General features: G+C 38.5%; 3 protein-coding genes across 3 annotated transcripts; 1 reads left to right on the top strand and 2 right to left on the bottom strand.

Annotated features, from left to right (window-relative positions):
* Positions 1-1,687: 1,687 nt before the first annotated feature.
* cdca8 (cell division cycle associated 8) lies at positions 1,688-10,538 on the bottom strand. The gene is made up of 10 exons (XM_077232542.1): positions 10,299-10,538; positions 10,085-10,213; positions 9,711-9,748; positions 9,551-9,623; positions 9,392-9,456; positions 8,638-8,720; positions 8,457-8,552; positions 5,372-5,501; positions 2,767-2,853; positions 1,688-1,958 (listed from the first exon to the last, which is right to left on the bottom strand). Exons 1-10 carry the CDS (start codon positions 10,390-10,392, stop codon positions 1,923-1,925), a joined length of 831 nt encoding a protein of 276 aa, XP_077088657.1. The 5' UTR covers positions 10,393-10,538; the 3' UTR covers positions 1,688-1,922.
* Positions 10,539-10,766: 228 nt separating this feature from the next.
* LOC143740579 (AFG2-interacting ribosome maturation factor-like) lies at positions 10,767-12,386 on the top strand. The gene is made up of 2 exons (XM_077232543.1): positions 10,767-11,165; positions 12,078-12,386. The coding sequence occupies exons 1-2, from the start codon at positions 10,897-10,899 to the stop codon at positions 12,277-12,279; spliced, it is 471 nt and encodes a 156-aa protein (XP_077088658.1). The 5' UTR covers positions 10,767-10,896; the 3' UTR covers positions 12,280-12,386.
* A 1,014-nt stretch (positions 12,387-13,400) lies between these two features.
* LOC143740574 (borealin-like) lies at positions 13,401-16,616 on the bottom strand. Its single transcript, XM_077232537.1, has 8 exons — positions 16,268-16,616; positions 16,054-16,182; positions 15,683-15,720; positions 15,521-15,593; positions 15,373-15,437; positions 14,188-14,270; positions 14,007-14,102; positions 13,401-13,576 (listed from the first exon to the last, which is right to left on the bottom strand). Exons 1-8 carry the CDS (start codon positions 16,359-16,361, stop codon positions 13,510-13,512), a joined length of 645 nt encoding a protein of 214 aa, XP_077088652.1. The 5' UTR covers positions 16,362-16,616; the 3' UTR covers positions 13,401-13,509.
* Between the last annotated feature and the right edge of the window lie 82 nt (positions 16,617-16,698).

Here is a 16,698-nt window from a genome sequence, read left to right on the forward strand (position 1 = left end):
ATTTTTGTGTAACCATATTAAAGCTGCAGTCCGTAGCTTTTCCTGTTTGTCGCCATCTCTGTTCCAAGTCTGTAATTGCAGTGTTTCGCGGAATTATGAACTTTACACGAGTTGTACATGGGCAAGAAACAGCGCAGATGAACACAATGTTTAGAGGAGACTGTGCGTCTGTCGTCGCCACCGGTGTGGATACTGGCATTCAGAATCACACATGCTACTTTTTGGAAGTACAGAATGACCAACATAATTTTCACTGGAAAATGTCATCTGAACAAGTAGGTAACATCCACTTTTGTTCTGATCAACTAACTAACTGAAAATTTTCCCTTTCCGATTCAGCTCCAATGCTTGACAACCGAGGATAAGGCGGGTTTGGTTTTCTTGGAGTAGAGGTGAATTGCTCTCTCTCATAGCTAGCACAAAACTAAAGCCACAACAAAGGAAACTCCGTAACTGTGTGAATTAAGCGAACAAGTGTGCTACTGTTACACGATTGAACTATTGAAAATTCTGACCGGTCCAGCAGATAAAAAGCCGTCTCTGCGTCCGCTTTGAAACCCTTCGAATCACGGAGTTCACGCCATCTTTCAAAAGCCCTGCCGATGTTTATCCTTGTTTTCGCGTAGGCCCGGTTGCAGTCTCTTTTTACCACTCCAAAGTCCGAATTCTTTTGGGTTTTACAACTGGTGAATCTCCAGTTGTCACTGGTGATTGTCGTTTGAACCTTTCTCAATCCGCCATAAGTTTAATTATTTAAAGTGCTGTTAGAAAAGGCTAAAAATCTCCACCTCCAACATCCTCACGCAATATAGCCTACTAGCCGAAACACCTTCTTTATGTGTACAGATGTGACGTGATGACGCAAAGACATGCTTGAATTTCCCGCGGAAATCCACCAGTACCACTGAAATTAAAATCATTACAAGCTAACCGTTTTGAATCGAGCTAAGGCAAGAAGATATTTTTGAACACTGGCTGGTTATGTTTTTTATTATTATTATTTTGGATAATTTAAAAAAAGTTACGGAGTGCAGCTTTAATTAAACGTGTAGAATACCTACCAAACCATTACATATGGTATTATAAATTCAGACGTTCATGAAACAATGAAATAAACATATTAGGATAACTTTTAAGCCTGTTTTATGCTTCTGCGTCGAATCGACGGCGTACCCCCGCAGACCCCTCTGCGTCGCTGCGAACCCGTCCGCCGTAGCTCGACGTGCACCTCCAAAAAATTGTAACTACGCGTCGAGGCGACGCAGACCACAAGGGCTGTGATTGGTCAGATGCACCGCGATGCAGCTCAACCTGACGCAGAACCATAAAACGGCCACGACGCAGTAGGAGTGACAGCGTAGCTACGCCGTGGAGTTAACGCAGAAGCATAATGAGGCCTTTAAAATGGAGTGAGCATGGAGCAGTTTTTCCGTGAGCGGGAATGGAAACCCGGAGTGGATCGAGAGCGGAGAGATTACAGAACTAACTGAAATTAAGACATTTATTACACTATTTGAGAAATGTACGCATATTTACAGCCTTAAAATTATGCAAAGTGAATTTAAGACACAAGGACAGACGGGAACCCTGGAATTAACGGAAATCCGTTGTTTAATCCCCGTGTTCATACACTGAATCTTGTTTATAAACTCATGAATGCATGTAAACAAGCAGGAGACAGCAGGGATGTGGAATCAGGGTCTTTTTAAGAGTCGTATTTACAAAAAGGTGGTACAACACAGATTATGATGGCTAGAACTTCTCTTATTTACATTTACCTATTAAAAGCTCATTGCAATGAAACTATAGCACATGAAAACATGAAAGAGAAAAGGAGTAAAACCCACACATGGTTATAAAACAAGGATAAAATGGGGATGAATACTAGTACACACACAGTGCTGATGGTGCGAATGGAAAGTTCACTTCGATGTTCCACAAAGAGTCGTGAGGCGATTCTGCGTTAGAAAAAAGAACAGGCGTTTTAAGTTATGCAATTTACAGAAGGTGTTAAAATTCAATTTAATAGTGTAAAATGACAGGGTTTCTGCAAGTGTTATAAAGAGACTATTATAAAGACATTAAGACCAAGTAAAGACACTTTAAGGAATAAATAGAAGGGAACAGTACGTCTTCTCTAAACGTCTAGGGAGAAATTAGCAACACAAACTTTGAAAATACAATTTTCAACAGATATCCATTGCTTTATATAATACAAAAAAAAGCAGCTTTAGTCGCTCTGCTCTTGATCACTAGAACATGCAAATAGCTTTTACTGTACCTTCAGTATTTCAGTCTTGTTTTCTAGCACAAATATCTTATTCTTAAATCAAGACATTTACTTCAGAAGAAAAACTATAACAAATGAAGTCTTGTTTTCTGTTGAATTTAGTGAGTCGATGATTAACACTAGAACAAATATCGATCTGAGAGCTCAGGAAAATCTTCTTAATTCAAAGGGAAGTTGTAACTCATCTGACAGATATTAGCTCTTGGTTTAAGGACAAAACACACATTTACACATCTTTCTTGATTTATAGATGCTTATATATATTTGTATCGAAAATATAGGACGAAATTACTGAGGAAGATTTACATTTTTGCAGTGAATGAAACATTTAATGCCATGATGACTATGAATTTAAGAATTTCTGCTCTGATTTCAGACCTTCAGGATTTAATTAGAGTGAATTAAGACCCACAGAAACCCTGATTCAATTTAAACTGGATCCAGTGAGGATGTGGCATGTCGAGTGCGGGCCGTACCTGCAGGTTTCTGATGCTTTGCAGGGCTTTCTCATCCAGCAGACTCAGATCCACAGAGTCCATCTCACTGGCCAGCAGCTGAACACACTGAAAACATCAAGATAGCAGCTTTATTTAATGCCATGTCAGTATTGAAGGCTATTTGCATGGCAAAAATTCAGTTGCAAAAATAGAAATATCATATAAATACAATAAAACCAAGGAAAGACGGAGTCATTATCAGGGTTCCCACACCTCGGGTAACTATAAATTCAAGGACCTTTCAAGGACTTTCCAGGTCGAATAGCCTCAAACTCAAGGACTTAATGTGGAGACGCATATCAAGAGAGAGCAAGGTTACATCGTGTTGCCTTAAAAGATAAATTGTTACAGTTTTCATGTGTCAAACTATGCAAAAAATCTTTTTTTACATTTATTTTTGACCGTATGACAGAGATCTGATCAGAAAACTGAAGAATATTCAGTACATCCTCCTATACTGTATTTTCAAATGTCTGATATTAACTTTTGCATGGCTTTTATTGAGAAGAGCTTAGGCTCGTGTAACAGCCTATTTTTGCAATGTTTATGGCGTGTCTGTGAAACGTTGAGTAGCAGTTTTGTGCGTGTGAACGTCATGGCAACGTACAACAAAGTACCTCACGCGGGAAACTCTTAACGTCAGGCGTAAATGCGCGTAACTAACGATAATCAAGCATCTTAGTGTGCATAGGCCACGAAGTGTTGGTGAAATAACACATTAGTGGACTGGAGGGAATATGTATTTTTTCCCCAGAAAACTTCTTGCACAAAATAAATTCGAGCACTTTCAAGAACCTGTATCTATGCGTTTACTTGCAAAATTTTCCAAGCCTTGACCTTTCTTTTTCAGATTCACAAACTTTTAAGGATTTCAAGCACCCGTGGGAACCATGTATTATAAAAAAGAAAAAAAAAGAAAAAGTAACTTATGATAAAAAACCAAAACCTTTTCATGCATAAATAGGGCCCTATAATTTGCGCGATCACGGAATTGGCAAATTAATGCGGAATTTCGCGGAATCATATTTGGAATGAAATTATGTTTGAAATCACGTTGTTGAGTGGGAGAAGAACGTATTTCTGGGTAAAATGCAGACCGGGGGAAGCAAATGTGGGCGACACAACCTCTCCCGTCATTTCAGCTGCCCCTCCCCCTTCAAAACAACGAAAGCATGGCGAAGCGGCTCTCCGCGGCTCTGCTTTCGTCGGCAAAAAAGTTAAGAAACCTGACGCTAAGCCCTCAGTACCGAGCCGAGCAGTTCCCACGTGACTTATGCAGTGTTTCCCACACATCGACTAATTCGTCGCGGTGCGCCACAGAATCAACACCGGCCGCCACATAGCCTATTGCGTTTCGTTATTTTTTATTTTTAACGCTATTTAAATTTAAAGTGCAGTGTTTGCATCATGCAGTATTTGTCCTGAAAAGTAAATGTGATGTTTGTTACCTCAATAAATTTAAGGTCATTCCTGTTTTATTTGTCTACATTTACATGTATTACAACATTAAAAGCACACTCTTTTTACGACTAAAAACAGTAAAGGGTAAAAAAAACTGAATTCCCAAAAATTAAAACGGAAAAAAACGGAATTTGGGAAAAAATAAAACTGATTTTATCGGATCATTCCACAGACGAGAACCAATGAACCGCATTTTTACACCGGTTTCTGAGACTAAAACCATTTAAAATCACAATATAGCATAGTGCTATTGTGAAATCACAAAGGCTGCGATTCAATTAAATATATGGCGCTATTTATTTTCCACAGGGAAGCATGACGCTTTAATTTACATGTGTGCAGAATCAGATTACATGTTAAAAGCACATCAGCTCGTTCCCAGTAAACGCTGCGCACACACACACACTCAGTCTCTGCATGTGCCGTTTGTTTAGGTTTTCAATAACGTGCATTTGGGAACGCAAAAAGTCTGACACTATGAAACGCAAACCGCGTCTGTGTTATCATTTATAAGCGTGGAGCGTCTCGGGTTTCTCAAACTATCTCTGCATGGTGTGAGTGTGTTGCTTATAACATTCATCTGGGAACACTGTGCCCCATTCCACAAGATTCGTAACGCAACTCATTTGTAAATCTACTCCAACAGGAGAATACATAAATCTTTCTAAATATGCAACTTGTTCATCGCGATTTCAAAATAAAAGTTTAAACCCTCGCTGAGTTTGCATGTTTTGATGTGCACATGTTCTTGTTGCATTTCTATTGTTCAGAATTGACCAAATATTAAAGATTAAGTGGACATTTGAATTAAATGTTTGGCCAATATTAAACAAGGATTTGATCATGCCGTGATGTAACAACAACTATCACAAGGCCGTTGGCGCTTCTGTAGGCATTTGTTATAATACGTAACGTACACATGTTTATATCATTTATTTTACAAGGTGTATTTTAACAGTTTTGTTCAATAAAACCCATATGATCACTTACTCTGATACTTTATTTTAACCAATTATGAATTATTATATGTATTAAGTCATTTTAAAGGGCTGTTGTTCACTTGGATTTATCTCTATCACCACGATTGGTCAGTAGAGTGAGTCTTTATGAGCACGTCTCTGACCTCTCCGTTTCCCAGCGGCACACTGATGACCAGGTCTTGTCCACCGCCGGCGATAGGCGACCCGTTGACCGACATGCTGTAGATCTTCTCCCGGTGACGCGCAAGTCTCAATCCTGGAGTCTTCGGCAATCTGACAGACAACACACACTTATACACTCGAGCTTCAGCGAACATTCAGATCTGCGTTCTGATCCAGTCTTTTCAACCACACCGTATAATTATTTCTGTTTCAATCTACTATATCTAAGTTATACTCAGTCTATCTTCATGAAATCGGCCCGAGTAAGAGGCGAAAAGTGACTTAAAAGTGTTTGTCATTGAATCATTTCCATTAAAAGATTAATTCAAAAACGCTGATTAAACCCATAATGAAACAATTCTTTATGAGTGGGTCATTGAATCAAAATCATCATTTTTAACACACATTTACAAAAACTAATTCTCAGAAACTCAGTAAATTACATGTTATTTTGTGTAGCCATCTCTCATGGGAGAGAATCATAGGAAAATCTTCATCTCTAAAAAAATTGTGATTCTCAATATATCCAGAATAGCGCCGCTCTTATACACACACACACACACACACACACACACACACACACACATTAGTCCTTAATACGGCTTTCGCACCGGGTAGTTCTAGGACATCAGTTTACGATCTGTCTAACAGTCCTGTCTCATACGTTATTAGATAGAACTGCTACACATCGAAAGTAGAGAGTTATGAAAAGTTATTAGCGTATGGCGTGTGTTTGATGTCCAGTGTTGCTGAGCAGAAATACATAATCATGTTTCTCTCAGTCTCCTCAAAGGTGCGTTTGGTTTTCTCGTCAGCGTAAAGATTGAGAGCTTCATCTCTCACTGTTTTACATGTTCAGAGAGTTAGTTTCTGGAGTAAATATATAGGCTATAATCTGGGTGTTAAAAAGCTTTTTTAATATGGCGGGTGCTGGTGTTTCGCGTGCGTTCGGCCAATCAGCGAACACTAACGTCACTGTAGTTCCTATAGCGCTGGGTTAGACCGACTCTGAAGGAGTAAATTAGTTCCTCTAAAAGAGTTCCTAGTTCCTGCGGTGCGAACACGCCAACATCCGGATGCTTCCGCCAATAGATCTAGGAACGATGAAACGGTTCCTCCGGTGCGAAAGCCCCTATAGTCACGTTTTCCAGACTTTGATCAGATTCTTTTGTAGATTTTGGGGGTTGCAAAAATTATTTAGATTTTGATGACTTTCATCACCATATAATGCCGGGTGTTTTAATATGCTGAAATGTGATTGTAAAGTTTAGTTTCTGAGCAGTTTTTACAGAGGTTTGTTAAATACATCACTTGACTGATTCACAGGACATTTTATTCCTAAAAATATGGTGAAAACGTGTTTGTCTGTTGACAGTATTTTCCGATTCATGGAGGGATAAAAAGAAAATCCCACCCAAAAAAACAAAAACCTGTCTTAATAAACAGTGATTGCGTTGTGTAAAAAGCCATTACATATAATGTGTAGTACAACCCCAAATCAGAAAAAGTTGGGACATTTTGTAAAATGCAATGAAATCAAGAATCTGTGATGTGTTCATTATATTTTAACTTTTTTTAGCTGACAAAAGTACAAAGAAAAGTTTTCCAATGTTTTCACTGACCAACATAATTGTATTTTGTAAATATGAACAAATTTGGATTTTGATGGCTGCAACACACAAAACTTGGGACAGAGGCATGTTTACCACTGTGTCACTTCACCTTTCCTTATAATTACACTTTTTAATCATTTGGGAGTTGAGGATGCTAATTGTTGGAGTTTTGCTAGTGGAATATTTGCCCAATCTTGTCTGATACAAGACAGCCGCTCAACAGTCTGTGGTCATCGTTGCCTGATTCTCCTTTTCATGATGGGTCATACATGTTCCATAAGAGACATATCTGGACTGCAGTAAACAGGAGGAACATCCCTTCTGTGGTGCAGAGTGTCTAGAAACCACTCAGTTTTAGCATGTACAGAATGAGGCCTGGCATTGTCTTGCTTCCCAGGAAAGATGTGATCTTGATGGCAGTTTATGTCTCTGTACAATCCAAATATATGCATCATGTCAATGTTCCCTTCACAATAATGCAAGTGACCCATACCGTTTGCAATGATGCACCTCAATACCAGCACAGATGTTTGCTTCTGCACCTGTCGCTGGTGAAAGTCTGGTTGCTCCCTTTCGTCTTTGGGACTGAGAACTCGATTCCATTTTCTCCCCAAAACAAGCTGAAACATGGACTCATCTGACCACAGCACACATGTCCACTGTCTTCTAGACCGTCTGAGATGAGCTCAGGCCCAGAGAACTCGCCGGCATCTCCACACAGAACTGATGTAAAGCTTTCTCCTTGCGTAACAGATTCAGAGATTCTGAATGCAGAGTCAGACTGTGTTCAGTGAAAACGGTTTCCCACATGACTCCTGAGCACACGTGGCTGTATTTAACAGATTAGTATGATGGTATCTTGTGCAATGCCATCTGAGGGGTCAAAGGTCACGCACATTCAACAGAGGTCTACTGCCTTGCCATACACAGACTGAGATTTCTCTGGATTCCCTGAATCTTGTGACAATATTATGTATGGAAGATGATAAATGCTTTGCAATCTTGCATTGAGAAATGGGATTTTTTTAATTGTTTGACAATTCTCTCATGATATTGGGCACAAAGTGATGAGCCATGACTCATCTATGCTTATAAAGACTGAGAAGCACTTTTACACCCAAACACGACACCCTCAACTATTACCAGTTCACCTGCTCATCGTGGACTGTTTCAAAATAGTTGGATAATCTAATCTGGATAATCTTTTCACTTTTATTTGGTCTCTGCCCCAACTTTTTTGGGGTGTGTTGCAGCCATCAAAATCTGTTCATATTTACAAAATACAATTATGTTGGTCAGTGAAAACATTGGAAAAAGTTTCTTTGTACTTTTGTCAGCTAATAAAAGGTTAAATAGAATGAACTAATCACAGATTATTGATTTTATTGCATTTTACAAAATGTCCCAACTTTATCTGATTTGGGGTTGTATAATCTAACGTGCAGTTCTTCACCTGGGGTCGAAGCGCGGCGTGATGAGCGGCGTGGAGCCGATGACCGAGGACTCGAGGAGACTCCGCGCAGGAGTGATCAGAGGCTTTCTCGTAGATCTGCGGACAGAAAGCAAGCGGATGGAGACTTCAGGAGAGCAAACACTGGCGTCAGGGAGTAAAAGTGTGATGATGTATGCTGTACCTCTGGATGGTGTTGCTCTGTTTGCTGATGGAAAGAGCTCTGGCCTTCTTGGATGTGGAAGGAGCCTTCTTGGACGCTTTCTTCTACATCAGACACATTAAAGAGAAAGAGTTATGCTTCCGTACACAAAGCGTTTTCTTCAACACAAATAACTGCAGCTTAAACAGTGAAGCATGAGTCCTGGGAGGGAAAGGTCATGAGTTCGGTTCCTAGGGAATGCATTAACTGATAAGAAGTATACCTTGAATTATCTGTCAAATGCATAAATATAAGCATAGACTACGCTAATGCTAATGCCAAGTCACAATCTGAACGGCCAATCAGATTTGTATGAACAGAGCATATGATGTTCTGATGTCTAGATAAGGTCTGTGAGAGTTTTTCGCCCATTTCATTAATGATAATAAAGTCACCTTCATTTATATAGTGCTTTTAACAATATATATCGTTTCAAAGCAGCTTTACAGTGATAATAGGAAATTAAAGTAACAAACTGTTTTGGCTTTAGAAAAAAAGCTTGTGGGGAGAAAAACGGACATTTTGCATTCGGACAACAATAAAATCACAGACTAACCCCGATAAATGTTGAAAATACCTTACGACCCCATGAGGAACAATTACCGTCCAAATAGCGCTTTAGATGTTTAAATTTATGACAGATACTGACAGAATTTTCATTTTTGGGTGAACTATCCCTTTAAGACATGACTTGAATGCCAGTTATGTAGATTACAAAACCCATACTCGCACAAACCTTCTTCACTGTAGACTTCAGAGGAGCGATGTTTTCATCCTCTGAGTTTGCACCGTTCTTAGCTTCTGCAAATGAGGCGAAAGCGAGAAAATCATCTTTGGAAAAGCCGGAGAGAATGTTTTACAAGTTGGAAGTTCTTTACAAGAAGACAAAAATTACCTTTTCCAGCACATTTGGGAATCGCATGATTCTCAGCAATAGCAAGCTCCACTTGAGCAGCTTCTTCCCTCACCTAGAGAGAGAGAGAGACTAAAATCAATAACAACAGTGATGGATTTGACAAAAACATTGGTGTAATTAACTTGTTTAATGGAAGTACCTTTGAATCGTCCACTTGAGATTTTGGCTTCTCTATATCTGAAGGTAAAACGAGGATCGTGAGTCAGAATACCAAAGTATAGTTACATGATATTCTTATTGATTGGCAATTTTTCTAGTTGTTTACATTATTATGCATGTCTCTTATGACCATAACCGATTTGTTTACTTAAAAAAGGTGCAATTGATGTCATACAGTAGTCAACATTTGAGGAGGATCATAAAAGTTCATAAAAGTTGTGCTAAAACGAAAACGGGTATTGTTCAAAATTAATGTATATCTTTGATTAAAGGTTCTGATCCACTTCAAATGTTGACACTGTAAGAATGCTCATATTTGACAGATGTGGTCAAACAGAAAGAATAATATCTTACTACAGTACTGGATCCAGTTCATCTTCCTCACGGCCATGGGAAGCTTGATCAGAGCCGTTTTATAAAGATTATCTGCATCTTTCAGAAGATTGTTCGTCTTCTCCTTCAGCCTTTCAACAATGGTATGAACTGAAAACAAAGAATAATCAGAAAATATAGACAAAATCCAGCCTAAACATTGTGTATTCAGAATACAGCGAGTAAAGTTATAAACCTTCGTCGTCAAAATCCAGCAGAAAAGCTTCCAGTTTGGGAGTTTTGGGATTCTTCTTGGGTTTAGCATTTTGTGTGCGTTTTCTGGGCGCCATGGTGAAACTGATCGACAAAGACGACAGATTCCTTCAGCTTTACGACGATAACGCTCGTATGTGTTAGTAAATTAAATCAAATTAATGTTTTTCTTATCGTAATAACCCCGTCCGTGTTGGTTTTAACGGTATGTCTCGCTGACTGAGGCGGTTAAGAAACAGGATTTCAAATTTAACGCTGCTACATCTCTAAGCCAATCAGCATGCAGCTTTGACCCTCGCTTTGTAAATAGCTCCGTGTTCTGACCAATAAGATCAGTGCATGAAGAATCTGGCCAATGGTTGCGTTTTTCACTGTCACAGCTACAGAGAGAATTAAGCGGATTGGTGGATGATGATACATTTCCCGGAAGAAGTTTAGCGCTATTCTCACATGTGGAAACGGGATGATTTTATACGCTCAGTCACAGTTATCAGATAAAATATGTATCTGGATAAGCTTTAAATGCCATATTTTATACAGTTCTAATATCAATTCTTTGTAAATAACATCGGAGTTTAAAAATGTCAAGTTCCGTTTTATTATCATTGCACCAAGAGCTCAAGCAATGTTTTGCGGTTCTGAAAGCGAATAAAGCCGTGTGGGACAGTGCACTAGCGGACTGTGAGCCTCTCATGAGCTCTATAGGGAACATTGCAGTGCAGTTAAAGGCTTTGAAACACGTCCAGCTCGCAGACACTCCTCTCGCTAGTTTCCCTGGTTTACACGAACGCCTTCATTACAAACTCTCTCTGGCTGTGGATATAGCGCTCGGGAAACTAGCAGAGAACATGTGAGTCCTGATCATCATTTCAGTGCACACACAGGTGGACAAAGTACACAACTTCCTTTCTTCAGTGAAGTTAAAAGTTGTAAAGACCGAGTTTTACTGAAGTAAAAGCACAGAAGTACTCGTTTTTAAAAGTACTTAAGTGTCAAAAGTAAAGAGTAATTGGCAATGCATGTTTTATTATTGTTGCATGTAATATTTAAAGTACCTTATGCCTCTGAAGCAACCTAGTGTATAAACACACCAGTTAGTACTATCTGTGGAATTAAGAGCGTTTAGAATGTTATAAAACCTATAGAAATTAATCAACTGAATTGATTAAAAATAGACAACCATAATCATCGGGTTCTGACATCAACCCGACTTTCATTTCCAACCAAAATCCTCCCGACTGACGTTTCTACTCAAGAACCTTGACAAAAATGTAGTGGAGTAAAAAGTATATTTGTCTTTCAAATTTAATGAGGTTAAAGTAAAAAGTTTCCACAAGAAGTAATACTCAAGTAAAGTACATATACTCAAAAAGTGTACTTAAAGGGTAACTAAACCCTAAACCAACTTTTTTGACATTTGTGTATAAAGTGTTTTAATTCTACAATATATGGTGTAAACACGTCTGAGTGCTGCCCTCTTCAGGTTGAACGGCGGCTACTGCAGTTGAATTTTCCTATTGGATGTTTGGGGTGGTTCGTGACGTAAGGGGTTGTTGGTGACGTAGGCAAGTTCCATACAGACAGATGCGTCTCAGGTGTACGCCCCCCTCTGCTAGGCTCTGCCCACTTTTCCAGCATTTTTCAAATAATGCCAGTGGGTGGAGTCAGGCTCTGACCAGGGGTTTAGTTACCCTTTAAGTACTGAAGTAAATGAGTTTGTTCCTGATGATATCCCTGCTGGTGTAACTGTGTTTGTCTCCAGGGTTGCTCTCCAGCGAGTGCGAGATGCCGTCGCTCAGCGGGTTTCTGCTGTTTTCCAGCTCTATGAGAGAAACACACACACTCTTGACTTCGCTGCGTGTGTGTCCAGATCAGCCGTGTGTCCCTCCATCTCAGACATGTTAGAGTGGCTTCAGGATTCAGAACGACACTTTCGTATACAGTATCCTTTAAAGTCACCATGAAATCAAAATTGACATCATTATTGTTTTAAAGTCCTCCTGTAGCGAATCATTTTATCCCTTAAAATTCCTCTTTGATCGCCAAAATTGCATTTGTAAATGTTTGCCTCATTTAGTATACGCGGTTCTATGAATATGCAAATGAGCCCCGCCTCCACTCACTCACTCACTCAGAGATCCACTCGTTGACGATCACACGTTGATCTGATTGGTTACAAGGTAGTTTGTGACGTCAGAAACACCAGCGATTTCAAAGCGTGTTTTTGAGACTGTCTTTGGTTCACTGCAGTTTTAAGGAGAAAATACTCAGCAATGCTGTCGACTTATGAATTTACACATTATTGTCTTAAAGCATATTAAAAATGGATGGATTTTCACCATGGGGGACTTTAAATTAATGTTTCTGGTAATCTTGAATCTGAATAACTTCCTCTTCTCGAACTTGTTTGATAACCCTTACGAAAGGAAAATATATTTACCAATATATTACTTGAAATATATTGTAATATATTATTTTTCCTTTCCATTTTCCAATATAGTATATATTGGAAATACATGGAATAATATATTAATAATACATATATTATATATTCATGTAATATATTGCAGAATATATAATGTGTTTATATATCCTAAAGTATATGCAATTTTATATTTATAAATATCCACCATAATGTATTCCGATTTATATGGGAAAATGTATTGATAATATTGGTAAAGATATAGTGTTACATGTATGTGTAATATATGGTAGAATATATTTTAATATGTATGTAAAATTATATGTACATATATGTACATATATATTGTAAAATGTATGCACAATATGTGAATATGCACATACAATTTATGTACATATATGGAGATATATACATGTAACATCTAAAATATATGAATACTTAATAAATATGCAAACTGCAATATGTGCAAACCTTTAAACCACTTAATATCGTGCTCAAAGTCATTACTATTAAAATATAGTAATTATAGTCTACTCTTAATGGTCTTCAGCCAATCGTCAACCTAACCACAGGCTCTTCAGCACAACGGTAACCCCCCCCAAAAAACGGTAATATCCCGGCAGAGAAAACCCTTAAATTACAGAAAATAACCAACACGTAAAATTACAGTAATTTTCCTTTATTTAAATCCCAGTAAACAAAAAAAAAAAACAGTAAAATTCCAGCAGCTGGGTTTTCCTTTATTCAATATAAAGTTTTTACATCAAATTTTCTATATTTTCTTGACTTTTCTATATTTGCTTGGCTTTATCCAATGTTCAGATTTCTGTTCTGGAAATCTATGTAAAAAATAGTGCAGATTTATTAGATAATGCATCATATGAATTCACATTTAGCAGACGCTGTTATTCAAAGCCACTTACAAATGAGGAGAACAAAAGAAGCAATCAGACCAAAAGTGTGCAACAGTAACATTTGCATATTAAACATGCAAAACTGTCTTAATAAACAGTGATTGCTTTGTGTAATATAATATAATATAATGTGCAGTTATTCACCTGGTGTCGAACCGCCGCGTGAGGAGCGGCGTGGAGCCGATGACCGAGGACATTTTATTCCTAAGAATATGGTGAAAACGTGTTTGTCTGTTGACAGTATTTTCCGATTCATGGAGGGATAAAAAGAAAATCCACCCAAAAAAACAAAACAAAAAACTGTCTTAGTAAACAGTGTGCGTTGTGTAATATAATCTAACGTGCAGTTCTTCACCTGGGGTCGAAGCGCGGCGTGATGAGTGGCGTGGAGCCGATGACCGAGGACTCGAGGAGACTCCGCGCAGGAGTGATCAGAGGCTTTCTCGTAGATCTGCGGACAGAAAGCAAGCGGATGGAGACTTCAGGAGAGCAAACACTGACGTCGGGGAGTAAAAGTGTGATGATGTATGCTGTACCTCTGGATGGTGTTGCTCTGTTTGCTGATGGAAAGAGCTCTGGCCTTCCTGGATGTGGAAGGAGCCTTCTTGGACACTTTCTTCTACATCAGACACATTAAAGAGAAAGAGTTATGCTTCCGTACACAAAGCGTTTTCTTCAACACAAATAACTGCAGCTTAAACAGTGAAGCATGAGTCCTGGGAGGGAAAGGTCATGAGTTCGGTTCCTAGGGAATGCATTAACTGATAAGAAGTATACCTTGAATTGTCTGTCAAATGCATAAATATAAGCATAGACTACGCTAATGCTAATGCCAAGTCACAATCTGAACGGCCAATCAGATTTGTGTGAACAGAGCATATGATGTTCTGATGTCTAGATAAGGTCTGTGAGAGTTTTTCACACATTTCATTAATGATAATAAAGTCACCTTCATTTATATAGTGCTTTTAACAATATATATCGTTTCAAAGCAGCTTTACAGTGATAACAGGAAATTAAAGTAACAGATTTAGGCTTTACAGCCGCTCTACAGGAAATTAGCGTTAACGAGTTAATGCAGTCTCTTATTAACATGAGGGAAAAAAGCTGCATGGTTTATATGTTTAATGTTGTGCATAATAGTCTACAAATTTTAAAACCGTATCATATTTATTGCTGTCACAATAACAGCCCTCTCTAAATGTTTACATGCTTTTTTTCCTTTGTCCTTTTTGTTCGCTGAGGTGGAGCGCTGAAGAAATACTAGTTTTGAAAATACTTTTCAGTAATGAAAGTGTACATCTTTAAAATGCATGCAATGATCGGCAATGATCAAAAAGCATTTAAACAGTGAATTTTGAAGTGATCTCTTCTTGAAAACTCAGACGGCAATTTATTTACAACACGACGTTGTGAGTGTCAAAAAACTGTAGGTAATTCAGTCTGGGATTTTTACACGGGTGGGGGGAGAAAAACGGACATTGTGCATTCGGACAACAATAAAATCACAGACTAACCCCTATAAATGTTGAAAATACCTTACGACCCCATGAGGAACAATTACCGTCCAAATAGCGCTTTAGATGTTTAAATCTAGATGTGCATATTTATTCACAGTTGCATAGATTTATGACAAATCTATGCTTATGCAAATACAATATAACTAAAGACATGACTTGAATGCCAGTTTTGTAGATTACAAAACCCATACTCGCACAAACCTTCTTCACTGTAGACTTCAGAGGAGCGATGTTTTCATCCTCTGAGTTTGCACCGTTCTTAGCTTCTGCAAATGAGGTGTAAGCGAGAAAATCAGCTTTGAAAATGCCGGAGAGAATGTTTTACAAGTTGACGGAGGACAAAAAGTACCTTTTCCAGCACATTTGGGAATCGCATGATTCTCAGCAATAGCAAGCTCCACTTGAGCAGCTTCTTCCCTAACCTAGAGAGAGAGAGAGAGACTAAAATCAATAACAACAGTGATGGATTTGACAAAAACATTGGTGGAATTAACTTGTTTAATGGAAGTACCTTTGAATCGTCCACTTGAGATTTTGGCTTCTCTATATCTGAAGGTAAAACGAGGATCGTGAGTCAGAATACCAAAGTATAGTTACATGATATTCTTATTGATTTGCAATTTTTCTAGTTGTTTACATTATTATGCATGTCTCTTATGACCATAACCGATTTGTTTACTTAAAAAAGGTGCAATTGATGTCATACAGTAGTCAACATTTGAGGAGGATCATAAAAGTTCATAAAAGTGCTAAAACGAAAACGGGTATTGTTCAAAATTAATGTATATCTTTGATTAAAGGTTCTGATCCACTTCAAATGTTGACACTGTAAGAATGCTCATATTTGACAGATGTGGTCAAACAGAAAGAATAATATCTTACTACAGTACTGGATCCAGTTCATCTTCCTCACGGCCATGGGAAGCTTGATCAGAGCCGTTTTATAAAGATTATCTGCATCTTTCAGAAGATTGTTCGTCTTCTCCTTCAGCCTTTCAACAATGGTATGAACTGAAAACAAAGAATAATCAGAAAATATAGACAAAATCCAGCCTAAACATTGTGTATTCAGAATACAGCGAGTAAAGTAATAAACCTTCGTCGTCAAAATCCAGCAGAAAGGTTTCCAGTTTGGAAGTGTTGGGATTCTTCTTGGTTTTAGCATTTTGCGTGCGTGTCCTGGGCGCCATGGTGAAACTGATCGACAAATTCCTTCTTCAGCTTCACGACGATAACTTGTCCACACGGACACGGGTATTTTTATAACCGTGACTTTTTTTACGCGGTTCAGCCGTTCGTCCGCACGGAAACGGAGTATCAGGTCACTGAAACCGAACATTTTTGAAAACCCCTGCCTGGGTAACTAAGGGAATTTCTGAAACGCCGCTTGCAGTGTTGTTGTCGTGTAGACGATAAAACCCTATGGGTAAAACTGTGTTTTGCCTTGCGACGTCAGAGTGTGCGCCGTTATCCGTAGTGTTTGACGTCAGATTGTGCGCCGCTGCGTGTTTTTGTAGACCTGTTATA

Source organism: Siphateles boraxobius, unplaced genomic scaffold, assembly GCF_051911475.1.
Source record: "Siphateles boraxobius isolate OS27281-9 unplaced genomic scaffold, OSU_SipBor_1 173, whole genome shotgun sequence".
In the NCBI taxonomy this organism is placed as follows: Eukaryota; Metazoa; Chordata; class Actinopteri; order Cypriniformes; family Leuciscidae; genus Siphateles; species Siphateles boraxobius.